General features: G+C 48.3%; 2 protein-coding genes across 3 annotated transcripts in view; both read right to left on the bottom strand.

Annotated features, from left to right (window-relative positions):
• The window catches only part of slc31a1 (solute carrier family 31 member 1), a 78,766-nt gene that overhangs the window by 8,747 nt on the left and 42,942 nt on the right, over window positions 1–27,077 (bottom strand). The window lies entirely within an intron of this gene.
• Window positions 494–27,003, bottom strand: prpf4 (PRP4 pre-mRNA processing factor 4 homolog (yeast)). Of its 2 annotated transcripts, none has more exons than XM_055660374.1 (14): window positions 26,821–27,003; window positions 24,080–24,313; window positions 22,778–22,964; window positions 21,548–21,632; window positions 20,209–20,288; window positions 19,582–19,675; window positions 16,063–16,157; window positions 12,412–12,470; window positions 11,397–11,520; window positions 8,463–8,552; window positions 7,095–7,217; window positions 3,533–3,640; window positions 2,786–2,904; window positions 494–884 (listed from the first exon to the last, which is right to left on the bottom strand). In XM_055660374.1, exons 2-14 carry the CDS (start codon window positions 24,240–24,242, stop codon window positions 691–693), a joined length of 1,521 nt encoding a protein of 506 aa, XP_055516349.1. In that variant the 5' UTR covers window positions 24,243–24,313; window positions 26,821–27,003; the 3' UTR covers window positions 494–690. The 2 variants fall into 2 exon arrangements, with proteins under 2 accessions (XP_055516349.1, XP_055516350.1); XM_055660375.1 differs by lacking the exon at window positions 26,821–27,003 and adding an exon at window positions 24,420–24,444.

Below are 27,077 nucleotides of genomic sequence, written 5' to 3'. Positions count from 1 at the left end.
CCATGGTGTCTTTCAAGTCAGGTAACCTTGCACACCAACAGCTCACAACCAGGGGCTCAGCTTTGGTCACTTTTACACACTCAGCAGAAAATGAGCAGAAGACAAACATTACTTTTGGAATTGGAGACATCATTCAACGTTTAATTCGGAATTCCTATTTAGTTTAGAGATACAGCGCGGAAACTGGCCCTTCGGCCCACCGAGTCCGCACTGACCAGTGATCCCTGCACATTAACACTATCCTGCACACACACTAGGGACAATTTTTACATTTACTAAGCAAATTAACCTACAAACCTGTACGTCTTTGGAGTGTGGGAGGAAACCGAATATCTGTGAGAAAACCCACGCGGTGATGGGGAGAAGGTACAAACTGTGAACAGGCAGCACCCGTAGTCAGGATGGAACCCGGGTCTCCGGTGCTGTACTGCTACACCACTGTGCCACCTCGTTCTCCAGGGGCTTGTGGAACACGACCACTCATTGACATCAATTACAAATGACCACATTTTTTATTAACTGCAAAAGTCCAAAAGCAAAACAAGCCAAAAAAATGAATGATAAAAAGTATGACCAGCAGACCAAGGCAACAACTACCTGGTGTCCAGTGGGATGGTCATCTGATGGACAGAGATTATCTGACCCTCTCTCTCTGGGTTGCCTTACAGTCAGTGCTCTGCTCCATATGGTCTACTCAGATGTCCAGAGCTTAAAGGTCCTGTCGTAAGAACACGTGGCAATCAGTTGGCCGTTTGGTGAAATGTCCAGTCCCATCACTTTGCCTTCGTGGCCGGCCATGGTTTTGAGCGGTGACCAGCCAGGGTGGCTCCATATCTTTGCTGTGTTGTCGTAGGCACCAGTCAGCAGATAATTCCCATCTGTGGCTGCAGGGAGACACAAACCAACACTTAGTTGTATAATGGGACAACTAATTGAAAGTCATTGAAGGTAGGCATGCAGGTGCAGCAGGCAGTGAAGAAAGCGAATGGTATGTTAGCTTTCATAGCAAAAGGATTTGAGTATAGGAGCAGGGAGGTTCTACTGCAGTTGTACAGGGTCTTGGTGAGACCACACCTGGAGTTTTGATCTCCAAATCTGAGGAAGGACATTATTGCCATAGAGGGAGTGCAGAGAAAGTTCACCAGACTGATTCCTGGGATGTCAGGACTGTCTTATGAAGAAAGACTGGATAGACTTGGTTTATACTCTCTAGAATTTAGGAGATTGAGAGGGGATCTTATAGAAACTTACAAAATTCTTAAGGGGTTGGACAGGCTAGATGCAGGAAGATTGTTCCCGATGTTGGGGAAGTCCAGGACAAGGGGTCACAGCTTAAGGATAAGGGGGGAAATCCTTTAAAACCAAGGTGAGAAAAACTTGTTTCACACAGAGAGTGGTGAATCTCTGGAACTCTCTGCCACACAGGGTAGTTGAGGCCAGTTCATTGGTATATTTAAGAGGGAGTTAGATGTGCCCCTTGTGGCTAAGGGGATCAGAGGGTATGGAGAGAAGGCAGGTACCGGATACTGAGTTGGATGATCAGCCATGATCATATTGAATGGCGGTGCAGGCTCGAAGGGCCGAATGGCCTACTCCTGCACCTAATTTCTATGTTTCTAATGAGCAGCAAAAAGGAAACTCTTCAAAGTGTAACGAATCATAGAATCATACAGCATAGAAACAGGCCCTTTGGCCCAACCCGTCCCAAATGTTTCTAAACGTTGCGATAATACCAGCCTCAACTACCTTCTCCAGTTGCGTGTTCCATACACCCACCACCCTTGGTGTGAAAAAGTTACCCCTCAGGTTCGTATTTTCTCCAGGATCCAGGATCCAGGATGCCCCAGGCAACTGAAGTGGATCTGCAATCACCCATTATCATCTCCCCCTATCTGTACACTGTGGACGGCTTGATTGTAATCATGTATTCTCTGTCCGCTGACTAGTTAGCACGCAACAAAAGCTTTTCATTGTACCTCAGTACACGTGCCAATACACTAAACTTAAATCTTTCCCCCTTTACCTTAAACCTATGTCCTCAGGTTCTCTCGCTGTTCCCTTACTCCGGGCCAGAGACTCGACAATCTATTCCTCTCATGATTTTATACATCTCTATATAGATCACCCCCCTCATCCTTCTGCTCTCCATGGAGTAGAGTCCCAGCCGGCTCAACCTCTCCCTGTATCCCAGGACCTTGGGTGTGTTGAGATATTTGTAATATTCAGCATTCCAGAAAATCTCAGTGCCCAGCACTACCAAAACCCCATGGGATTTCAGCACTTCCTCAACTTAGTTTTGAAAGTTCCAATGGAATGTGAATATTCTGCATCACAATAACTTGCTAAACAATACCCCTGGCCCTGCTAGTTCTTCTAGAAGTATTAAAGTTGTATCATCCCATTACCAACTCTTTTGACACTTTCCTTATTTTCACCATCAAATACGTTGAACATGCTTATTAAACTCTACCAGTCTGTGAGAAGGGCGGCACGGTGGCGCAGCGGTAGAGTTGCTGCCTCACAGCGCCAGAGACACAGATTAGATCCTGACTACGGGTGCTGTCTGGACGGAGTTTGTACGCTCTCCCTGTGACCCACGTTTCCTCCCACACTCCAAAGACGTACAGGTTTGTAGGTTAATTGTTGCCAAGTAGTAAGATAGAATTAGTGTATAGGATAATCGATGGACTCGGTGGGCTGAAGGGCCTGTTTTCATGCTGTATCGCTAAAACTAAAGTCAGTGGTAAAGTTGCGTTAGCGTGGGCCTCCTGCGTCTGATACTCACGCTGAAAGCGGACGGCTGACAGCAGGTTGTGATGCGCTGGGATGGTGTAGATACATTTCCGCTGTCGTAAGTCCCAAACCTTGCAGCTGTTGTCTCCACTCCCGGTTGCTGCATGATACCTGAAAGCAAAATCAGCTCGGTCACAATGAGACCCAACAGCAAGGAAATAACTAAAACACCTCCCTGTTGGAGCTGTGGTGACATCCTTATTCAGGCCTCATTAACCGGGTGTCCCTTTTGTTGTAAGGCCAGGCATCTGATTACTTGCCCGTCTACACAATGGTCTGGACTGGAGTGTGATACACAGCTGCACCACAAAGAGTTGGTGGTTTATCAAAGGGTTACGTCAAGCTTAGAGCTTAGAAAATAGCCCACAGCCTACTGTCTCCACCTCTTCCTTTCTTCTTCCCGCCCCCCCCCACCTCCACCTCCACATCAGTCTGAAGGGTCTCAACCCGAAACGTCACCTATTCCTTCGCTCCATAGATGCTGCCTCACCTGCTGAGTTTCTCCAGCATTTTTGTCTGCCTTGAGATTTTTCCAGCAACTGCAGTTCTTCCTTAAATAAAATCATTCATGTACACTGACAACAAAAGTCCTTTCTGTAATGAACCCTGAGGAACTCCATTATGAATTCTGAATAAACTATGCTATACTCCCTCCTTGAAACCCATCCTTCAAGTCTACAATCTTTAATGCTCTTTCGTCAAATACTTTTGTAAGTAAGTCCATGTTTGGTTGCCTTACCCATTGGGAGAGAAGCAGATTCCGTAAATCTCCTTCAAATGTCCCTCCAGGAACATGATGCACCGACCCGTCCGCAAGTCCCACAATCGTCCAAAGGCATCCAGGCCACTGACCAGGAGAAAAACTCAACCATTAACCATACGAGGAATATTCCCATGTGCACCAATAATAATTGGGCCAATAATAACAACATGCCCAACCCTCCTCAAGTCAGAGAGCTTTGAAAATATTCAGCAAGTCAGACAGCATTTATAGAAGGGGAGATGGAGTTGGAGCAAGGATTCCAATGGGTCCCCATTGTAACCCTACTGTCAACCTCATCAGATATTTACTTTTTCCTCTGCCCCAATTTCTCAACACTTTTAACACCCAACTCTGTTTCTCTATCCACAGGTGATGCCCAACTAAATGTTTCCAGCAATTAAATTTTTTTTTTTCCAGCATCTGCAGTTCTTTGATTTTCACATCTGTCCATATGTTCTTCTGCCTCAGGATGGTGTAGATGACCACCTACGCTCCTCTGTAGCTGAGTGCAGCGGGACTGCATCTTTACAGCTCACACTTTATTCATTCCTACTCGCTCCTTGTTAGGTCATCCTGCCGAAGATAGACACAAAATGCTGGAGTAATTCAGCAGGACAGGCAGCATCTGTGGAGAGAAGGAGTGGGTGGCGTTTAGTGTCGAGACCCTTCTTCAGAAATCTGAAGAACTCAACCCCGAAACATCACCCATTCCTTCTCTCCAGAGATACTGCCTGTCCCCGCTGAGTTACTTCAGCATTTTGTGTCTATCTTTGGTTTAAACCAGCATCTGCAGTTCCTTCCTACACCCTAGACACACCCTTCCTTGCTCCGAGCAGTTTGACCTTCATGTGGAAATGGAGATATGCTCTGTAAACAAAGAGCATTCCTCACAACAAGGAGAGTGAAAACAGTACCAATGAGTGCAGAAAGGAAGTTTTGAAAAACAGTGAACAGGGTGAATCACATGGACTGATATCTTCCCAACACTGTCCCTCATTCAGCCACCATTTCCAAATGGAGCGTCACTACTTAACACAAGAAAACAGTTGAGAAAACATTAATGCTTGACAAAAATACAATGCCTTCAGTTGTGCACATAACACCAAGTAGGAGGAGATGTAGTCACTTGAATGAGCAGATTAAAAACTGAAGAATGAGTTGAATAATATATAATAGAAAAGAACCCGGGTTCGATCCTGAATATGTGTGCTGCTTGTACGGAGTTTGTACGTTCTCCCTGTGACTGCGTTGGTTTTCTCTGGGTGCTCCGGTTTCCTCCCACACTCCAAAGACGTAGAGTCAAGTACACAGGACAAGATGTACTTGTCCTGTGAACTAAATGCATTTCGTTGTCTCTGTACTGTACACTGACAATGACAATTAAAATTGAATCTGAATCTGAGATGTTAAGAAGTCCCTCGTGCCAATAGGTGGGGAGCATTGTTTCACGACATTCGTTGACTGTTGAGAGTGGTAGACGCTCAACATTGGTGGGAGGCGGGGGGGGGGGGGGGGGGGGGGGGGGGGGTAACGTACATCTTGGCCTGGGTCTTGATCTTATGGTCTTCCGCAGAGGCTGACCGTGGATTCCAAGCTCCTTCAGCAGTCTGATGGTAGACAACGCAACAAATCCTCTGCATCCCACTTCAACTGGATAGACTTTGGTGTTCCAGCCACGCTGCGTTGCCTCTGCTGCAAGCTCTGCGTAACGCAGCTTCTTACGCTCATAGGCCTCCTCAACAGAGTTCTCCCATGGAACTGTGAGCTCTATGATGTAAGCAGTATTCTGTGAAGGGGACCAGAACACCAAGTCTGGCCTGAGGTTGGAGGAAGCAATTTCAGGTGGAAAAATTAGTTGTCGGCCGATGTCCGCCAGCATCCTCCAGTCACGGGCCCGGCATAGGTTTCCTTCTTCTGATCTGGTGGAAGGATGTTTAGATGTTTTCTGTCCTTCTCGGACAAAGGTTGTTGCCCTTGGGGGGGGGTGCTTGCTCTTGGGGGCAAGGAGTTGGTCGCACACCGCCTGTTCTCAAGGGCTGATGCCGGATTATGCCACCACGTGTATCTCCCTTGCGCGAGGCTGGTCTTGCAGCCGACCATGATGTGTTTGAGGGTCACTGCAGTTGGGCAGAGGGCACATGTTGGATCCTCGCTGTACCACTGATGGAGGTTCTTTGGTGATGGAAGCACGTCATAAGTCGCTCTGATGATGAAGCTGATCTTGCTTGCTTCCATTTCCCATAGTTCTTTCCAGCTGATCTTCCTCCGCTCCACACCTTCCCACTGCATCCATTGCCCCTGTTTGGCAAGAGAGACCAGACCGCCTTTGCACCGGCCTCCTCCTGTCTCCGCACCTCCTCGACCACCAATGTCCACCGCTCTGATGTTGTGGCCTTTCACCAAGTTGGTTTACTTGTCGTAAGGCCAAAGCCTCCTCTTCCCTGCTGGACTTGCCCCACAATGTCTTTGTGTCTCAGGGCTGATGAAGCTTGCTGTACTGCATCAGATGGTGTCCACTTCTGGCCAGTTACTAGGGGCGGCGCAACAGCACTGATGGTCTTGTCTCTAGAGTCCCTCAGTGTCATCTGAAGTCTTACTTTAGAACACTTGTATTCCTCTGTTAGACTAGTGAGAGGTTGTTCCAGGACCCCTTTGCCATATAGGCCGATGTTAGTTAGACATCGTGGGACCCCGAGCCATTTCTTAGTGTATGAAGTTATGGTTCTCTCCATTGTTGTTATTGGGGCTTCATAAACGGTCAGTGGCTACATTGTCCGAGGAAGGAGTCCAAACTGTAGGCACCAGAGCTTCAGTTTCCCAGGCAGTAGGGTCAGATTGATGTTCTCCAGGCCCTTGACAATTTCTTGCCCTACTTGTTGCACCTGCTCTTTGTCCTTGAAACTTGCGTTGTACCATCTGCCCAGGCTTTGAACTGGCTGCTCAGACACTGTTGGTATTGGGTCGTCACCGATGCAGAACCTTGTGTCTCTAAGCACCCCCTTGACTATGGAAATGCTTCGAGATTTACTTGGTTTGATTTTCATTCGGGCCCACTTGATGTTCTCCTGCAGCTTTCCATGTAGCCGCTTGGTGCATGCTGCAGTAGTGGTTAGTGTTGTCATGCTCCGGTTTCCTCCCACACTCCAAAGACGTACAGGTTTGAGGGTTAATTGTCTTTGGTATAGATTAGATTCTCTAAACTCTAAAATGCTGTTTCATTTACTACGCACTCGACGTGATTCAATTATATCCGTGAATTGGTAAAAAAGGATCAGGAAACTTAAACATTTGAATGTTTTCAACCAATTCCATGGACTATTCCAAGACTGAAGATGCTGGGAAAAGTGTTACGGTGTGGGTCACAATGAACCTCTCACTCACACTGGGGATAACAGTCTGACTAGCACACCTTGTCACCAGAGTACAAAGACGGCATGCAAAAAGAAAGCTCCGGGTTTCACAGTTAACATATGTACCAGGATATTGGGTTGGATTGAGCCCCTGAAGATTGGAAGGATTAATGGTTGACTGTACTCACCCAGTTCCCACCAGAGAGCCATCACGGTGGAAGGCAATGTCATAGACACCCTTGCTGTGCCCTTCCTGGTGCAGGATCTCCTCCTGGGCCTCCAGATCCCATAGTCGCCAGGAGTGGTCATAGCTAAACAGCAGAAACAAAGGTCAGGCACCACCGTGCTACCTGTAACCACTGGAATAACCACGTCTTACTTGCAAATTAAGGAAACAACTGTGTGATAAGTAGAAACAAGCAACTGCAGGTGCTGGTTAAATCACAAAAAGACACAAGTTGCTGGAGTAACTCATAAAGTGATGCAGCGTGGAAACAGGCCCTTCAGCCAACTTGCCCACACCAGCCAACATGTCCCAGCTACACTAGTCCCGCCTGCCATTATTTGGTCTATATCCCTCCAAACCTGTCCTATCCATGTACCTGTCTAACTGTTTCTTAAATGTTAGGATAGTCCCAGCCTCAACTACCTCCTCTGGCAGCTTGTTCCATACACCCACCACCCATTGTGTGAAAATGTCACCCCTCATATCCCAATTAAATCTTTCCCCCTTCACCTTATACCTTTGTCCTCTCGATTCACCTACTCTGGGCAAGAGTCTCTGTGCATCGACCTGACCTATTCCTCTCATGATCTTATACCCCTCTATAAGATCACCCCTCATCCTCCTGCTCTCCAAGGAATAAACCCAGGCCAGGCAGCATTGTTAGATAGGTGATGTTTCAGGTCGAGATCTTTCTGCAGACTGTTTGTGGGAGGCGGAGATAGAGAAGAAAGCGGGAAAGGAGAGAGGCAGGATCTGCGTGACAGGTAATAGGTTGACACAGGTTTTAATAGGCAGCTGGTTGGAACATTTCAAGTTGGGACTGAAGAAAGTCTGAAGAAGGAACTTGACCCGAAACGTCACCTATCCATGTTCCCCACAGATGCTGCCTGACCCGCTGAGTTACTCCAGCACTCTGTGAAACGTCACCTATCCATGTTCTCCACAGATGCTGCCTGACCCGCTGAGTTACTCCAGCACTCTGTGTGTTAGGACAGAGTGCAAACACCGTCATAAGTGTCTGAGTGAGAGACAATGTTAGCATGTTAGCACAAGAACATAGCATTTAGCTGAAACTGTGTGTATGTGGCACAAATGCGTAACAGCCTGACACACACCGACCGGAGTGCTAACACCGTTAGTAAATATATGAAAATTATGGGAACAGCGTGATATTTACAGAACATGAGGTGGTGGAAGGGAAAGCAAAGTCAAAGCCAAAGCAAATCCTGGCAACTTTGGCACTTCATGGAACCCAGATAAAATTAAACTTCTGATGCAAGGTTTTCATTGCATGTTAATGTAAGTAATTGATATTATAGAGGTTACTTACCAGGTGGTCCCCAAGAACCTGCCTGATGGATGCCAGGCAACGCGAGCCACCCTCACTGTATGCCCCTCGATGTTGGCTACAGGCTCATCACTGCAAAAGATCAAAGCATTGACAAATATCTGGGGAATTTGCATTCAACACACTCGCGTTTTTACAGAGTTTTTCACAATTGTTGGACGTCCGAAAATGGTTTACAGCCAACAAAAGTTCCTTCACAGTCTCTGTTGTAGGAAATATCGTAGCTGATTACAACGCACAATGCTCCCAGAAACAATGAAATAGGAGACAAGATGATCTGTTTTAGTTGCAAATTCAGTGGTCAGGTCACCAGGGATGTAACTTCCAACTGAAACAGTCATACTGAGCGGAAACAGGCCCCTTGGCCCAATTTACCCACTCCGACCAACATGTCCCATCTACTCTAGTGCCTGCGCCTGAGTTTGGCCCATATCCCTCTAAACCTATCCTATCCATGTACCTTTCTAAATGTTTTCTTTAACCGTGGTGATTGTATCTACTTCAACTACCTCCTCCGGCAGTTTGTTCCATATTCCTACCAACCACTGGTGTAAAAATGTTGCCCGTCAGGGCAGTATCTTTCTACCCTCACCTTAAACCTGTCCTTCGGTTCTTGATTCCAGTACTCTGGGTAAAAAGACTCTGTACATGTACCCGATCACACGAGTAATCTGGGATCATTCATGTCCACCATGGGGGTGAGATGGGGATGGATCACTGCTTCATGCCTCATCTATAAGCAGCATCTCCAGTAGCGCTACACTTGAATGTTACTGTGGATTATGTGATCAATTCTCTGCAGTCCAGCTTAAAGCTACAACCTGCAGATTCAGCTTAGAGTCACAAGCAGGTTTAGGCCGACAACCGAGGTGGGAATCACATGTTTTGTATAAACACATCAACTCGGTAAAAACAATCAACAAACACGTTCACCCAACCGAAGATAGACACAAAATGCTGGAGTAACTCAGCGGGACAGGCAGCATCTCTGGAGAGAAGGAGTGGGTGACGTTTCGGGTCGAGACCCTTCTTCAGACTGAGAGTCAGGGAGGGGGACACGAGAGGGTATGGGAAGGTACAGAACTAATCAGAGCCGGCATTGATGACTCAGGAAAGGCGGAGACCACAATGGTCTATTGTTGGCTGGGGCTGAGCCAGCAATGGATTATGTTAATTGCAGGTTTTGTTTTGTAAAAACTAAATAGGCATAAGATTATTTTAATGCAGCAGGTGAGCTCAGTGAATAGAATATTTAATCAAATAACAAAGCATGAGGAAGTTGTCTGTGGGAAATGAACACTGCACCGGGGCGAGTACTCAAGTCCTGTGCTATGCAGCTAGCTCCAGTGCTCACTACATTATTCAACCTCTCCCTGGACAAGTCCATGGTCCCTGCCTGCGTCAAAAAATCCATCATTGTACCGGTACCAAAAAATGCCTCCCCAGCCTGTCTGAATGACTACCGTCCAGTGGCCCTTACCTCGGTAGTCATGAAATGCTTTGAGAGGCTGGTGAAGAATCACATCTGCGCCTTCCTCCCTCGGAACATGGACCCATTGCAGTTCGCATACCGTCCGAACAGATCCACGGACGATGCGGTCTCCCAGGTCTTGCACACCGCTCTCTCCCATCTGGACAGCCAGAAGGGGGGCTACGTGAGGATGCTGTTCATAGACTACAGTTCAGCCTTCAACACGATAGTCCCCACCAGACTGGCCGGGAAGCTGCTGGAATTGGGGCTCAACACCCCCCTGTGTGCCTGGGTCCTGGACTTTCTCACCGCCAGGCCCCAGGTAGTCAAGATGGGAGGGAATACATCGAAGTCCCTCACCCTGAGCACAGGATCGCCCCAGGGTTGTGTCCTCAGCCCCCTATTGTACTCCCTGTACACACATGACTGTGTGGCTAGGTTCAGCTCCAACTCATTAATTAAGTTTGCTGATGACACTGTGGTGGTGGGCCTGATCTCAGACAATGATGAGAAGGCCTACCGGGAGGAGGTGGCTGATCTAGCACTCTGGTGCCAGGATAACAGCCTCCTCTTGAACATCAAAAAACGAAGGAGCTGATCATGGACTTTAGGAGGGCACATCATCCGAGGACGTACACTCCATTGAGGATAAATGGGGATCCTGTGGATAGGGTGAACTGTTTTAAATATCTGGGAGTCCACATCTCTGAGGATATGACATGGGCATCACACGCCTCAGCACTGGTGAGTAAGGCAAGGCAGCGCCTTTACCACTTCAGGCAATTGAGGAAATTCAGAGTGTCTCCGAGGATCCTCCAGTGCTTCTACGCAGCGGCGGTGGAAAGCATCTTGTCCGGGAACATTACCATCTGGTTTGGGAATTGCTCTGCCAAGTAAAAGAAGGCTCTGCAGAGAGTAGTGCGTTCGGCCGAACGCACTATGGGAACTTCACTCGCCCCCCTGCAGGAACTATACATCAGGAGGTGCAACTCCAGAGCCAACAAAATCATGAGAGACCCCTTCCACCCCTGCAACGGACTGTTCCAACTGCTACGGTCAGGCAAACGCCTCCGTTGCCATGCGGTGAGAACGGAGAAGTTGAGAAGGAGTTTCTTCCCAGAGGCAATTCGGACTGTAAACGCCTATCTCACCAGGGACTAACTCTACTGAACGTTTTGTCTTCCATTATTTATTATGTAAAAGAATATGTGTGTTATGATTGTGTTTATAATTTGTTTGGTTGTTTTGTTGTTTGTCTTTTGCACAAAAGTCTGCGAGCATTGCCACTTTCATTTCACTGCACATCTCGTATGTGTATGTGACAAACAAACTTGACTTGACTTGACCTTGAATGGCAGATTCAAAGCGCCATTTAAATCCATCAGAATCCCTTTCACCTCGATGTAGCTCAATGTATGGTTAATTTATTTGTGAAGATTACAAACCTTTCCAAATTCCAGAGCTTGACCGAGCCGTCAGCTGCACACGATGCCATGTTACAGTCCTTTTCGTTAAGTGAGATGGTGGCCTGAGGGTGAAACACAATGGCACCCACATTCGTGCTGTGACCTGCAAGACAGAACATCCAGCCAGTCATTACCTTCACTCTGCTCAGCTTCAGCATCTTAAACCAACCAACTCTAGCTGAATAGTCATAGAGTTTAGAAACATGGTCTTCAATCTAATGTGTCCGCTCCCACCAACACACCCCATCTATACTCATCCCACCCCCACCAACACACCCCATCTACACTCGCCCCACCCCGTTTGGACACCCCATCTACACTCGTCCCACCCCCACCAACATGCCCCATCTACACTCGCCCCACCCCGACCAACATGCCCATCTACACTAGTCCCACCCCCACCAACACACCCCATCTACACTAGTCCCACCCCACACCCCATCTACACTAGACCCCCACCAACACACCCCATCTACACTAGTCCCACCCCCACCACCATCACCCCATCTACACTAGTCCCCACTCTACACTAGTCCCACCCCCACCAACATGCCCCATCTACACTAGTCCCACCCCCACCAACATACCCCATCTACACTCGTCCCACCCGCCTGTTTTGGGCCCATATCCCTCCGTGGATATGGGTTGGATCTATCGATGTCTAATTGCTTCTTAAACAGCATTTAGGCCATTTATAGTCCAGGCCATTTCAAACTCTACACAGTTCAGATCCAGTTGTCGTGAGCACAGACATAACTTTATTTGGCAACTCTGAGCCAGCCTGGTTTAAGCCATGCAATTGGATGTTGGTACTGCTGATGCTCCTTTCTTTATGCAGAGGAATCATCGTGAGGATTGGACACAAACATTTTGCAATCAACTAGAAACAAAGAGCAAACCTCTAAAGCTGTCTACGAGTGCCAGAAGACCTTCCTTGTCTATAAATTATCTGGAGATTTTGTGGAATGCAAGTTGTGGTTTGTGAGTGTCTCACCTCTCAACGTACGTACAAGGCGACAGTCAGGAATATCCCACAGCTTACATAGTCCGCTCCTGCAGGCAAGCAAGAAACAAAAACATTATCAGGACATGTAATTAAATCATTCACAAATCAAAACGAACCCATTTTCACCCTATGACCATGTGGGCTTCCTCCACATCTTCAAAAATGGGCCCCTAACGATCAGATGAGTGGTAGAGTCTGGCGTAGCATTGATAGGAATGTGGGGAGAAAAAATGTTGTGTGTACTGTTCTATGTTCTATCCCAGGGGTATTGCACTAATTACACCCCTCCCCCACCCATTTATTGTAACTCTGTTATCCATGTGACAGTGAGCTTTCACACGCTAACTAAACAGCCCAATACCTTGAGCTCCTAATTTAAGTACCAGTCTCTCACTTTGCCAAATGCCTTTTGGAAGTCTATGTTTACTACTTCTACAGGGTCCTCACCATCAACACGCACGCCATCACATCCTCAAATCTCAAATCATTCAATACATTTGTCAAACGTGATTTATTTTTCATAAAAGTATGGTAACTAGGTTTGATTATAATTCCTAAATGTTTAGTTTTTTTCCTCTTTAATGATAGACTCCAGCATCTTGCCAACTAGAGATGTTACATCAGCTGGCACATAGTGCCCTGCCTTTTGTCTTTCTCCCTTGTCAACAAGAGAGTTGTATTGTCTGTTTTCCAATCTTGGAGTCATAGACTCATACAGCGTGAAAACAGGCCCTTCGTATCACTCCATGACTCTAGATAACCCCAACCGTATTGCAAACAACACATTTGATATGTCATGTTGTTCATTTAAAAATATAATTCCAACATGCACTTAACGTTCAAAATTCAACATAGAGAGTCCAGACGTACAAATTAATCACCAGCTCACTTCACAAGGACAAAGAGAATTTTAGGAGGAAAAAGATGAATAAAAATTGTCAATTTTGAGCCAGACACAAGGAGGAACATCTAGGGGATGGCACTGAGAGAGTTATAGAGTGATACAGTGTGGAAACAGGCCCTTCGGCCCAACTTGCCCACACCAAACAACATGACCCATCTACACTAGTCCCACCTGCCCACGTTTGACCATTATCCCTCCAAACCTGTCCTATCCATGTACCTGTTTAGCTGTTCTTAAACATTGCGATAGTCCCTGCCTCAACTACCCCCTCTGCCAGCTCAATCCATACACCCACCACTCTGTGTAAAAAAAGTGACTCCTCAGGTTCCCATTCAATCTCCCCCCCCCCACCATCTACTGGCAACATCCTCGAATTTTGTGATAAAAAATGCCAACCACTGGGGTCAGATGCTGGGACATGGTGGCCAACAACCAAGATGTTAAAGGAAGTGGCTGCAGAGATCCCATCGATTGAAGGTTCTCCAAGACTGTATCCCGTGTGATTGGGATTATTACAAGTTCCTCGCAGATATTTGAAATTAGCTCAAGATAGACACAAAAAGCTGGAGTAGCGGTAGAGTTGTTGCCTTACAGCTAATGCATCGCCAGAGGCCTGGGTTCGATCCCGACTACGGGTGCTGTCTGTACGGAGTTTGTATGTTGTCCCCGCGGGTTTTCTCGGAGATCTTCGGTTTCCTCCCCCATTCCAAAGTCGTGCAGGTTTGTAGGTTAATTGGCTTGGTGTAAATGTATAAATGGTCCCTAGTGTGTGTAGGACAGTGTAAATGTGCGGGGATCGCTGGTCGGTGCCAACCCGGTGGGTCTGTTTCCGCCCTGTATCTCGAAACTTAACTCAACGTGTCAGACAGCATCTCTGGAGAAAATGAGCTTGTCTGTTACCCTGGGGACATTAGCAGTGTCCACCACAGTGAAGAATGATAAAAAAAAAAATAAGTTCGGACGGCACAGTGGCGCAAATGGCAAAACTGCAGCCTCACGGCAACAGAGAGCCAGGTTCGATCCTGACCTCGGCTGCTGTCTGTGTGTTTTACACTTCTCCCTGGAATCACATGGATTCCTCTGGGTGCTCCCATTTCCTCCCACATTCCAAAGATGTGCAGGTTTGAAGATTAACTGGCCCTCTGTAAATTGTTCCTAGCGTGTAGGGCATGGATGAGAAAGTGGGATGGCATGGAACTACCATGAAGGGGTGATCGATAGTCGGAGTGGACTGATGGGCCTGTGTCCACACTGTACCTCTACAACTAACATACCTGCTATTTCTTTGTTCCTGTTAGTAATTCACCAGCTTTGTTCCCCAGAGATCCCATACTGACCTTAGCTGCTTTCTCCCTATTTATATATCAATTGAAACACTGGCTGCTTATTTTGATATTACACACGTTCTCTCTTAAAATCAACTTTCTCCTTTTACGAGCTTATAAAAGTCATCACCTACGTGCACAATTCAGCAAGTGACAGAAACTTGCCTTGTGGCTAAACCCCCACCATCCCCAGACGTTACATCTCCCTGCTACAGTCTGACTAAAACCAACTAAACCAGCACAACAGCTGGCTCTGAGCCAGTTTCTCTCATTAATGTTTAACACTACTCAGTGTAATGTTTAGCCCAGGACTCGGTGTAACGGAGCTCAAAGGTGCAGGATTAGGCCATTTGGCCCTTCGAGCCTGCACCGCCATTCAATATGATCATGGCTGATGATCCACAATCCGCCATTGTGATGATCCACCCCGTTCCTGCCTTCTCCGCATATCCCTTGATTCTGCTAGCCCTAGGAGCTCTATCTAACTCTCTTTTGAATGCATCCAGTGAATCAGCCTCCACTGCCTTCTAAGGCAGACAATTCCACAAATGCACAAGTGTGAAAAAAAATTTCCTCATCTCATTCTAAATTGCTTATCCCTTATCATTAAACTGTGGCTCCTGGTTCTGAACTCCCCCAACATCGGGAACATATTTCCTGCATCTAACGTATCCAACCGCTTAATAATTTTAAATGTTTTTCTAAGATACCCTCTCATCCTTCTAAATTCCAGTGATTACAAGCCCAGTCGTCCATTCTTTCATCATAGGACAGTCCCGCCATCCAGGGAATTAATCTTGTGAACCTACGCTGCACTCCCTCAATAGCAAGAATGTCCTTCATCAAATTAGGAGACCAAAACTGCACACAATATCCCAGGTATGTTCTCACCAGGGCCCTGTACAACTTATCAAATGCTTTCTGAAAGTCCGGGTACACTACACCCACTGGCTCTCCCTTGACCATTTTCCTAGTTACAGCCTCAAAAAATTCAAGAAGATTTGTCAAGCATGATTTCCCCTTCGTAAATCCATGCTGACTCCGACCGATCCTGTTACTGCTATCCAAATGTGCCGCTATTTCATATATTGACTCCAGCATCTTCCCCACCACCAATGTCAGGCTAACTGGTCTATAATTCCCTGCTTTCTCTCTCCCTCCCTCCTTTCTTGAAAAGTGGGATATGTTCAAGATTCAAGAGAGTTTATTGTCATGTGTCCCTGATAGGACAATGACATTCTTGCTTTGCTTCAGCACACAGAACATAATAGGCATTTACTACAAAACAGATCAATGTGTCCATATACTATAATATAAATATGTACACACATGAATAAATAAAATGATAACATTAGCTACCCTTCAATCCACAGGAAATGTCACCACAAGGTGCTATTGCTCTTGACTTACCAGGAAGCCGTGGCCAGTAGCTTGGAGTTGGGGCTGAACTGACAGTACGAAATGGGACGGTCATCACCAATCTGGCTGCAGAAGTTATTCAGGGCCTGCAACAAAATCAAAGTGAAGGCTGATGTGAGCAAACGGTGGGCAGGCAGAGGGGGAGAGAGAGGCAGGCAGAGAAAGGCTAGAGGAATCAATAACTCCTTGACTACTGTATGAAACTGCAAGATGGCAACAACACGGTGTGCTTTAGGAAGGAACTGCAGATGCCGGTTTACACCGAAGATAGACATAAAGAGCTGGAGAAACTCAGAGGGACAGGCAGCATCTCTGGAGAGAAGGAATATGTGACATTTTGGGTCGAGACCCTTCTTCAGACTGAGAATCTGGGGAGAGGGAGACAAGACGTATGGAAGGATAAGGCGTGAAAACATAAATCAAAGGGGATGGTGATCAATGCGTAGAGCTGGAGAGCAGGAGGAATCACAGAGGGGGAGCAGAGAGTGGATGTTGCAGAACTGTCATCAGAGGGAGGAGAACAAGTAGGCAAACCGTGAGGAGCTTTCACAGTGGAGCAGACCAAATGTGTAGGAAGGAACTGCAGATGCAGGTTTACCCCGAAGATAGACAAAGTGCTGATGTAACTCAGCGTTACTTTAGGCGAGAGCCATCAACGTAAACTTCTCAAAAATTAGCAACATAATTGAGAAGTGAACAGTTTTAAATGGAAGTAATGTAGGCCCTTGTCTTGGGCATTATTTAACCTGCCTTTAGTAAACATAACATTATTTTGCAATGGAACTTGTGGATGTTATTAAACCTTTGCATCATGCAGGGAGAAGTTGTTGCTGGCACAACATCACCCAAGTCAGAAGGATGCCCATCATCTGGCATGTCACACAGATTAAAACAATGTTGAAAGATTATGCGGTACAATCAGGCCTTCCACTGAGATATTCAAAATGATTTAATTTAAAAACAAAGAGAATTCGGTGCTGAAGGAAGAAGAGGGAGGGGGAACAGAGAGGGAGGGGGGGGGGCAGAGAGGGGAGGGGGGGGGCAGAGAGGGAGGGGGGGACAGAGAGGGGAGGGGGGGGGGAGGGGGGGGGGAGGGAGGGAGGGGGGGGGGGAGAGAGAGGGGGGGGGGCAGGGAGGAGGGGGGGAGGGGGGGGGGAGAGGGGGGGGGGAACAGAGAGGGAGGGGGGGAACAGAGAGGGAGGGGAACACGGGTGGGGGGGGGGGGGGGGGGGGGTGGGGGGGGGGGGGGGGGAGGGAGAGGGGGGGGGGGGGAGAGAGGGGGGGGGGCAGAGAGGGAGGGGGGGGGAGAGGGGGAGGAGAGGGGGGGGGGGGGGGGAGGGGAGGGGGGGGGGGGGGAGGGGGGGGGGGGGGGGGAGAGGGGGGGGGGGGGGGGCAGAGAGAGGGGAGGGGCAGAGAGGGGGGGGGGGGAGGGGAGGAGGGGGGGGGGAGAGGGAGGGGGGGGGGGAGAGAGGGAGGAGGAAGGGGGGGGGGGGGCAGAGGGGGAGGGGGGCAGAGAGGGAGGGGAGGCAGCAGAGAGGGGAACAGAGGGGGAGGGAGCAGAGAGGGGGCGGGCAGAGAAGGAGAGGCAGAGAGGGGGGATGCAGAGAGGAAGGGGGAAAAAGAGGGAGGGGGCAGAGAGGGGGGGTAAAAAAAGGGGGGGGGAGAGAGGGGGGGGGGACAGAGAGGAGGGCAAGGGGGGGGGCAGAGAGGCGGGAGAGGGGGGGGAGGAGAGAGGGGAGGGGGAGGGAGAGGGGGGGGAGGAGGGAGGGAAGAGGGAGGGGAGAGAGGGGGGGCAGAGGGGGGGGGGGGGAGGGGGGGGGGGGGGAGAGGGGGGGTAAACAGAGAGAGAGGGGGGGGGGAGGAGAGGGGGAGAGGGAGGGGGGGCAGAGAGGGGGGGGGGACAGAGAGGGAGGGGGGGCAGAGAGGAGGGGGGAGGAGAGAGAGGGGGGGGAGAGAGGGGGGGGGGGAGGAGGGGGGGGGGGAGGGGGAGAGAGGGGGGGGGAAGGAGGGGGGGGGAGGGGGGGAGAGGGGGGAGGGAGAGAGAGAGGGAGAGAGAGGGAGAGGGGGGAGAGAGGGGGCAGAGAGGGAGGGGACAGCGAGGGGGGTCAGAGATAGAGGTCCAGAGAGGGAGGGGACAGAGAGGGAGGGGGGAGAGAGGAGGGAATTAGGGAGGTAGGAGGCAGAGAGGGAGGGGGGCCAGAGAGGGAGGGGGGGCAGAGAGAGAGGGAGGGGGGGGGGAGGAGGAGAGGGGGAGAGAAGAGGGGGGGGGGAGAGAGAGGGGGGGGGGCAGAGAGGGAGGGGGGCAGAGGGGGAGAGGGAAGGGGGGCAGAGAGGGGGGTCAGAGAGGAAGGAAGGGAGAAAGGGAGAGGAGACGATAGGGACGGGGGAGGGGGGGGGGGGGAGAGAGGGAGGGGGGGGAGAGGGAGGGGGGGGGGGGGAGGGGGGGGAGGGGGGGGGGGGGAAGAGAGGGGGAGGGCAGAGAGGGGGGGACAGGAGAGGGAGAGGGGGGAGAGGGAGGGGTCAAAGAGGAGGGGGGGACAGAGAGGGAGAGGGGGGACAGAGAGGGGGACAGGAGGGGGGGAGAGAGGAGGGGGGGGGGAGAGAAGGGAAGAGAGAGGGAGGGGGACCAGAGAGAGGGGGGGGGGGAGGGGCCAAGAGGGGGGGGGGGGGGGGGGGGGACAGAGGGGGAGGGGGAGAGAGGAAGGGGTTATTCCCACTTTCAAAATCATATTGGGAACAATCCTCAGATTAGGTACCTGAGAGCTAATGTGTAGCAAGGAACTACAGATGCTGGTTTAAACCAAAGATAGACACAAAATGCTGGAGTAACTCAATGGGACAGGCAGCATCTCTGAAGAGAAGCAATGGGTGACGTTTCAGGTCAAGACCCTTCTTCAGACTGAAAATGACGGGAAAGGGAAACGAGAGATATAGATATAGCCAAGACGTGACACTATTTACGTACATGGAACGAGCTGCCGGAGAAGGTAGTTGAGGCAGGTACTATCATAATGTTTGTAGGGATAGAGGGATTTGAAGGGACTTGGGCCAAAAGCAGGCAGGTGGGACTAGTGAATGTGGCATCTTTGCAAGTTGGGCCGGGCTGTATCACTCCATGACTCTCTAAACTAATCGGAAATTTCCAAGCTGGATACAAGAGGTGCTTAATGGATGCCCCTGTGCCACCCAGTTAGTTATTCCCAGTATCATCTATTAGCTTTGAGCAAAACTGCGTCGCCCATGCAACAAGAGATTCATGTAGACTGCTCAGTCCGTAGTTTATCATTGGGCCGCATATCAAATAAAGATGAGACGGAGTACAGAAGGGGAGTGAGAAGCTCGTAACCTGGTGCCAAGACGACAACCTTTCTGGAAGAAGGGTCTCGACCCAAAAAGTCACCCATTCCCTCTCTCCAGAGATGCTGCCTGTCCCGCTGAGTTACTCCAGCTTTTTGTGTCTGTCTTCAGTCCAGAATAAGCGCCACATCCCCAATCTGACCATGTACTCACCCTCAAACCCTTGTGAAGTTCTTGCTGTCGAGCCGTTCGGGAAGGGTCTGGGGTCTCTTTATTGGCTCTAGCCTCTTCCAATCGCTTCAAAGCCCTAGGAAACACAGCACATCAGGCATTCAATAACGAATGGCTATATATATATATATATATATTTGTCACCACCTACACAGGGCAATTTATATTCAGGTTTAATGTGGGTGGCACAGTGATAGAATTACTGCCTCACAGCACCAGAGACTCGACTTTGATCCTGACTACGGGTGCTGTATTACGGAGTTTGAACACACTTGCCATGAACTGCATGGGTTTTCTCTGGGACCTCCTGTTTTCACTCCAAAACAACTTACAGGCTTGCAGGCTGATTGGCTTGGTATAATTGTAAATAGTCCCTAGTGTGAAGGATAGTGTTAGTGTGCGGGGATCGCTGGTTGGCACGGACTCGGTGGGCCGAATGGCCTGTTTCCCCGCTGTATCTCTAAGCTAAGCGAAAGGTGATTTGAAATTAATTAAAACTGGAGTTCAAGGATTGAATGCCTAAATCTCCCATTTCTGTTCAAAACAAAAAAAACTTACGAAACTTCTGCATGCATTCATAACCAGACAGATTAGTGTGGCTGGACCCACCTTGGCAGAGAAAACCTTGCAATGTAGAGACGAGCAGTCTTCAGGGAACTGGGACCCTCATGATACCAGGTCTGCTGATGCTGTAGTGAAATAAATGGGAAAGGTAAATCAAACCAATGGCTTCTGGTGAGGAGGATAGTGGAGGTCCACAGTCCAACATTAACTTTCTGTGCAGGAAGGAACTGCAGATGCTGGTTTACACCGAAGATAGTCACAAAATGCTGGAGTAACTCAGCGGGACAGGCAGCATCTCTGGTTAGAGGAATGGGCGACCCTACTTCAGACCCTTTCTGTGATAGATGTGTTTTATGAGGTTATTGCCAGGACTAGAGGGAGAGATTGAGTATGCTGGGACTCTATTCCTTGGAGCGCAGGAGGATGAGGGGTGATGTTATAGAGGTGTACAAAATCAGGGGAATAGATCTGGTAGATGCACAGAGTCTCTTGCCCAGAGTAGGTGGATCGAGGACCAGAGGACATAGGTTTAGACATAGAAACATGGAAAATAGGTGCAGGAGTAGGCCATTCGGCCCTTCGAGCCTGCACCGCCATTCGATAAAAAATATAAAAGCAATGTTTTTTCCTCCCCGAAAAAGATAGCATTGTACACTTGCTTTTCAGCGGGCACCCGTTTACACTCCACCAAGCTAGGAAGCCGGACATATTGTCACACAGTTACGGGGCAACTTTATTCATGCAGAGGACAGTGGGTGTAGAGAATGAGCTGCTGGAGGAGGTAGTTGACCCAGGTACCACAGCAATGTTTAAGAAACATTTAGACAGGTACATGGAAAGGACAGGTTTAGAGGGATATGAGCCAAACGTGTGCAGGTGGGACTAGTGTAGATGGGACACATCAAGGGATATGGGGGAAAAAAAGAACGTGGTACTAATTTTGAATGATCAGCCACGATCATATTGAATGGCGGTGCTGGCTCGAAGGGTCGAATGGCCTACTTCTGTACCTATTTTTCTATGTTCTATGTTGGTTGGCGTGGGCACGTTGGGCTGAGGGGCTTGTTTCCACGCTGTGTGACTCTGTGACATTTCCTTCCTGTCCACCTCTAACAAACACTGTGCTTCACGCCGTAAGGTTTTCTCTCAAGTTCACGTGTATATACGTGTCTCTAATAAGAGTAAAATCTGTGGTGGGGATAAAATAACAAGTGCGGGTGCGTGTCCCTGTCAGTACCACACTGCAGTCATTCCCTTCGCTTTTAGACCAGAACCGTTCAAACCACAAGCATTTACTAATTTATACATTTTAAACCTACTCGACAATGAATACACAAGCAATGCCATACTCTAATGCACATGAAACATTTGTATACACACACACCTCCTGTCGGCCTTTCTTTGAATCTTCCAGCTTCTCGGTTTTCTTTAAGGCATCAGCACCCACCACAGACAAGATATTCCGCAACCTGAAGAACAAATTCAACAATTAGCCAGCGGACATCAGCTTCTCCAACAAAGGACGTTGATGACATTTTCCATAACAGCCAAACCGCTATTCCACCTGAATTCTGAAATCACCCCACAAGCCATTCAGTTGATCCAGTAAAGTTTGGCTTAAACAAAGCAGGAAGAAAACTGGAAGTTGCTGCCCCAAAACACTGGGAGAGCTTCACCACTTAACAATGTGGACCATCCCCATCTTTCCAAGGACCAGTAATAAACACCGACAGCACCAATAATGCGCAGATCCTGAAAATAAATACCAACAGAACTTTTTAACTCCCACTACAGCTACAATCATACAGCACGAGAACAGGCCCATCCTGCCCATGCCGACCAACATGTCCCATCTACACTAGTCTCTCCTGCCTGCGTTTGGCCCAAATCCCTCTAAACCTGTCCTATCCATGTACCTGTCTAAATGCTTCTTAAATGCTGCAATAGTCCCTGCCTCAACTACCTCTTCTGGCAGCTCATTCCATACACCCACCACCCTTTGTGTGAAAAAAGGTTGTCCCTCAGGTTCCTATAGCACATTAGGAGCAGAATTAAGCCATTCAGCCTAGTCTACTCCACTATTCAATCAGGCTGATCTATCTCTCCCTCCTAACTGCATTCTCCTGCCTTCTCCCCATAACCTCTGACACCCATATTAATCTAGAATCTATCTCTGCCTTTAAAATATCCATTGACGGCCTCCAAAGACTTCTGTGGCAATAAATTCCACAGATTCACCACCCTCTGACTAAAGAAATTCCTCATCTCCTTCCTAAAGGAACGTCCTTTAATTCAGAGGCTGTGCCCTCCAGTTCTAGACTCTCCCACTAGTGGAATCATCCTCTCCGCATTCACTCTATCTATGCCTTTCATTATTCTGTAAGTTTCAATGAGGTCCCCCCCTCAACCCTCTAAACTCCAGTGACTAGTGGCCGAGTGCTGTCAAAGGCTCACCAAAAGCTAACCCATTCATTCCTGGAAAAATTCTTGGAAACCTTGTCTGGATCCTCTTCAGAGCCAGCACATCCTTCCTCAGATATGGGGCCCAAATGTGCTCACTACTCCAAATGCAGCCTGATCCAGGCCTTCTATCGCTAGCTATGTTACACCTCACCTTTCTCGCCGTTCCGCTGGTCCTTCACCGAATAGTGTGATGGGCTCTCCGAGCGCACGCAGACAGGCCTTCACCTCGGCATCGTCCGTAGAAACGTTAATCTGCCGCGCTCGCTTTCTGCGCTCAAACTCCGCCAGCACCTCGGCCTGCCGCTCGCTGATGTGATCTTCAACATCATAGAATTCACCTTGGCAGGGGATGGACAACGTTAACAAGGCACTGAAACACAAGCACTCCACTTTCCCCCATAACTCCAGCTTCTCTCCATTCTATTGGCAGCCCACAAGACTGTGGGTTAAAGACTCAACCCCGTACCTGGAGCACAAGTCCAAGGAAGGCTTCTGATAATAAGCCTATTTCTCAAGTTAAGGATCCCATGGTTCTTTAGGGGAGTAGAGGTTTGATAATCAAAGTTTATTTTATTTTAGAGACACAACATGGAAACGAGCCTTTCAGCCCACTGAGTCTATGCCAACCAGCGATCACCCATTCACACTAGTTCTGTATCATCCACTTCCTACACACTATGGGCAATTTCACACTAATTTTAGATCAATTAATGTACAAACTTGCCTTTTTGGAACATGGAAGGAAACCTACGCAGTCACAGGGAGAATGTGCAAACTCCACACACATAGTTTGAGGTCAGGATGAACCGGGGAACCAGGAGCTGAGGTTGTAGCTCTAGTACCAGCTGCGGCACTGTGCTGCTCCAATAACACGGAAAGACTAAAATACCATGGTTTCCACAGGGGTCTGTGGCAATGAATGCCAGATTCACCACCCTCTGATTAAAGAAAGTCCTCCTCATCTCCTTCCTAAAGGAATGTTCTTTTATTCTGAGGCATAGAGGATAGAGGACCACTGCAAGCAAATGGGATTCGCAGAGACAGGCATCATGGTCAGCATGGGTGAGGTGGGCCATAAGGACTTGTTTCTGTAATGTCATCAGTGCTATTCTTTCATTCTAACACAATAGAAAAGACCAGAAAAGATTAATTTCTATCCATCAGTGCTGTTTGCTGCTCCACCCAAAACCTGAGAATTCTGCCTGCAAAAATGAAATGGTTTGACTGAATGGTATCCAGATATGTTTTTATTCACTTCATAGAAGCTATTACCATTATTGTGCGATATTAAGAGGCACTAAAGTCTCTTCCATTATACCATAGTGCCCAGAAATTGACATCAGGGAACAAAATCTTTCTAAAAGGCACACAGGCAGTTAAAACAAACCAATCTTTGAGGAACCACATTTTTTGGGTGTTATTGGATGCGACATGCTCAACCACTGCCACTTACCACTGGATATGTTGATGTGCCCAGCTTCCACACCCAATTTCATGGCATCTCTCCCCAGGTATCCTCCTTCTCCTTTGGCGATCCTCTCTCTCTCCTTCTCTTCCAGGCTTCCATAGTAAATCCGAGATTTCTTAGGCAACGGGATATCATCGTCGTCAGACATTTTTCAAACGGTAATGTGGTCGATCGCCAGTGAGGAAAATGTGCGAATCTAACCCACTATCTTGTCCAATGCTGAAAAATAGAAAAAAAAAACATTTGGTGTACCACATCCCATCTGCATAGATTCTCAGATGCAAATCTCAATGTAATGATCAGTGAGAACAATTATATATTTTACCAATTTGTTTTTCAATCAACCTTAGTTGTAATTCAGGTGCAGCAACAGCAAAGAGGAGGGGTAGGGTGGGCCGAGAACACTGAGGGACCCTCACGACTCCAATGAGTACTTTTGTAACTTTGTCAGCGCCAGATACGTGGCGATTCTTTACATATTCTATGCAAAAACAAAGAATTTCACTGATACAAATGACAATAAAGTTCAAATGAATTGTTGAAGACAGAGCAATTTCCTTCTGAAATGGCCTTAAACGTAGAACTTCAGTCTGACCATAGGTTAGAAACAGGGCAAAGCTCTGGTTCCTTACATCACAACGTGCCGTAACCCGATTCCCTGCTATGCTCATTATTGAAAATGAGGGGGATATGTTATTACCAGAATAAAGTTTTTCAACTCAAGTCACATTTATTCACATTTAAAAAACAACTCTCGTTGGCCAAAGTGCTTTACATTTGTTATAAGAATAGCACAACAAAACAAACTACATACATATATACATGTAGCCCTCACTCAGAAGACGTCAGGAAAGGCTTGGGAGTATAGATAAGGCTTTAGTCTTGACTTAAAAGAGTCGATGGAGGAGGCAGTTCTGATGGGAAAGGGGATGCTGTTCCACAGTCTAGGGGCTTTCGGGGACCAAGATTAGTAAGGGTAGGGCTCCCAGTCAGTTTTGCTCTTCTCACCAACAGTAAACATAGAAACATAGAAATTAGGTGCAGGAGTAGGCCATTCGGCCCTTCGAGCCTGCACCGCCATTTAATATGATCATGGCTGATCATCCAACTCAGTATCCGGTACCTGCCTTCTCTCCATACAGTGATCCCCTTGGCCACAAGGGCACATCTAAACTACCTCTTAAATATAGCAAATGACAACTCCCTCTGTGGCAGAGAGTTCCAGAGATTCACACTCTCAAAAAAGTTCTCCTCGTCAAGGCAAAGTACAACAAAGACAAAGTACAACAAGCAAATGGCAATCCCTGTGCCGGTACAGCTCACTCTTCACCCCAGTCATAGAAGAGGAAGTGTTTAGAAGGATGAGGGGGAAATCTCATCAAAACCTACCCGATATTGAAAAGTCTAGATTGAGTGGACATAGAGAAAATGTGTCCAGTAGTGGGAGAGACTACAACCAGAGAGAAACATCTTCCAAATAAAGGGATGCACATTTAGAAAAATGATGAGGAGGAATTTATTTTGCCAGAGGGTGGTTAAATTGCCATAGATGACTGGGGAATGTCCTCATGTATGGCAATAATCTTACTGATGTCTATCTAATAATCTTACTGATCTATATGCAAAAAAAATTCACTGGACCTTGGTACACATGGTAATAAAAAACCATTAGACTGTGGAGGCCAAGTCATTGGGTAGTTTCAAAGCCGAGGTTGATAAGTTCATGATCAGTTGAGACATCAGGGGTTATAGGAAGAAGGGGTTATAGTACAGGTGTCAGACGTTATAGGGAGAAGGCAGGAGAATGGGGTTAGGAGCAAGAGATAGATCAGCCATGATTGAATGTAGATTTGTGTAGGATGGAACTGCGGATGCTGGTTTAAACCGAAGATAGACACAAAAAGTTAGAGTAACTCAGAGGGTCAGACAGCATCTCCAGGAAAAGGAGATAGGTCATAGGATAGATGACATAGAAACATGAAATGAGGTGCAGGAGTAGGCCATTAGGCCCTGGAGCCTGCACCGCCATTCAATATGATCATGGCTGATCATCCAACTCAGGATCCCGTACCTGACTTCTCTCCATACCCCCTGAGAGTAACTCAGAGGGCCACAGGCAACTCCCTCTTAAATATAGCCAATGAACTGGCCTCAACTAGGTCATGTGGCAGAGAGTTCCAGAATTCACCAGAGGACACAAATGACATTGCGGGTAGAGACCCTTCTTCAGACTGAGGAACGTGATGGACTGAATGACCCAATTGTGTTCCCATGGCTTATGAACCACAAAGGTCAATGGAATGGGAAGAGGCGAGTGCTTCAGGTACTCCACATAGTGGGAGTTAGGCAACAAGGCAGAACTGGAGGTGTACAGGCGATCTCAGAGTGTACCAGCCCTGGGGAAATTCCTAGAGTAAGGAGGAGTGAGAACATGGGTGGGATTGAATAGTTGAATGTAATATAGAGGCTGTGGTTAACAATAAATCATTGTGGAACAGTTCACAAGCAGGACTAGCACTTTGTATCAGGCCAGTGTGTGGAAGGCGGCCAGGCTAATGTGTGGGGCTGAACGGCCCAATGCTGCTGCTGTGGCTTGTGGCGGGGCCCCGCTCACCCCCTGTATTACCCGCTGGGGCCTCGCGTCTGCAGACTAGGCCCATCGTTCTCTCCACAGACGCTGCCTGCCCCCGCCCCCGCTGTTACTGCGGCACCTTGTGTCTACCCACCGGAGGTGTCGGCCTGGAGCCCAGCGGGCGGGGATGCGGGGTAGAGCCTGAGCCCCGGGCTCTTATAGCAGTTCCTTCACCCACAAGCTGCGCTCTCCATGCGGGGTGACAACAACTAGTGGCGCCGGTCCGTCCGTCCGTCCGTCCGCCTGCGGCCTTCACGCTCGCATCGCCCTCACCCCGCGGGCCGCCGGGACTTGGAGTTTAGAGTGGACTACATATCCCAGCATGCATGGCACCGACGCATGCGCGTGGCC

The sequence above is a fragment of the Leucoraja erinacea genome, chromosome 31, assembly GCF_028641065.1.
Source record: "Leucoraja erinacea ecotype New England chromosome 31, Leri_hhj_1, whole genome shotgun sequence".
In the NCBI taxonomy this organism is placed as follows: Eukaryota; Metazoa; Chordata; class Chondrichthyes; order Rajiformes; family Rajidae; genus Leucoraja; species Leucoraja erinaceus.
Note: the sequence above shows the minus strand (reverse complement) of the source record. Positions and strands in the feature narration are given on the sequence as shown.

What these genes read in the sequence shown, in the direction of transcription:
- prpf4 (XM_055660374.1), bottom strand. Translation starts at nt 24,242, where the DNA reads ATGTCTGACGACGATGATATCCCGTTGCCTAAGAAATCTCGGATTTAC. An exon ending in ATCTGCTTCTCTCCCAATGG is followed by an intron (nt 2,905 to 3,532) that starts GTAAGGCAACCA and finishes TTTTGCTTTCAG; the next exon opens with GTATCATGCAGCAACCGGGA. An exon ending in GTCAGCCGTCCGCTTTCAGC is followed by an intron (nt 885 to 2,785) that starts GTGAGTATCAGA and finishes GTCTCCCTGCAG; the next exon opens with CCACAGATGGGAATTATCTG.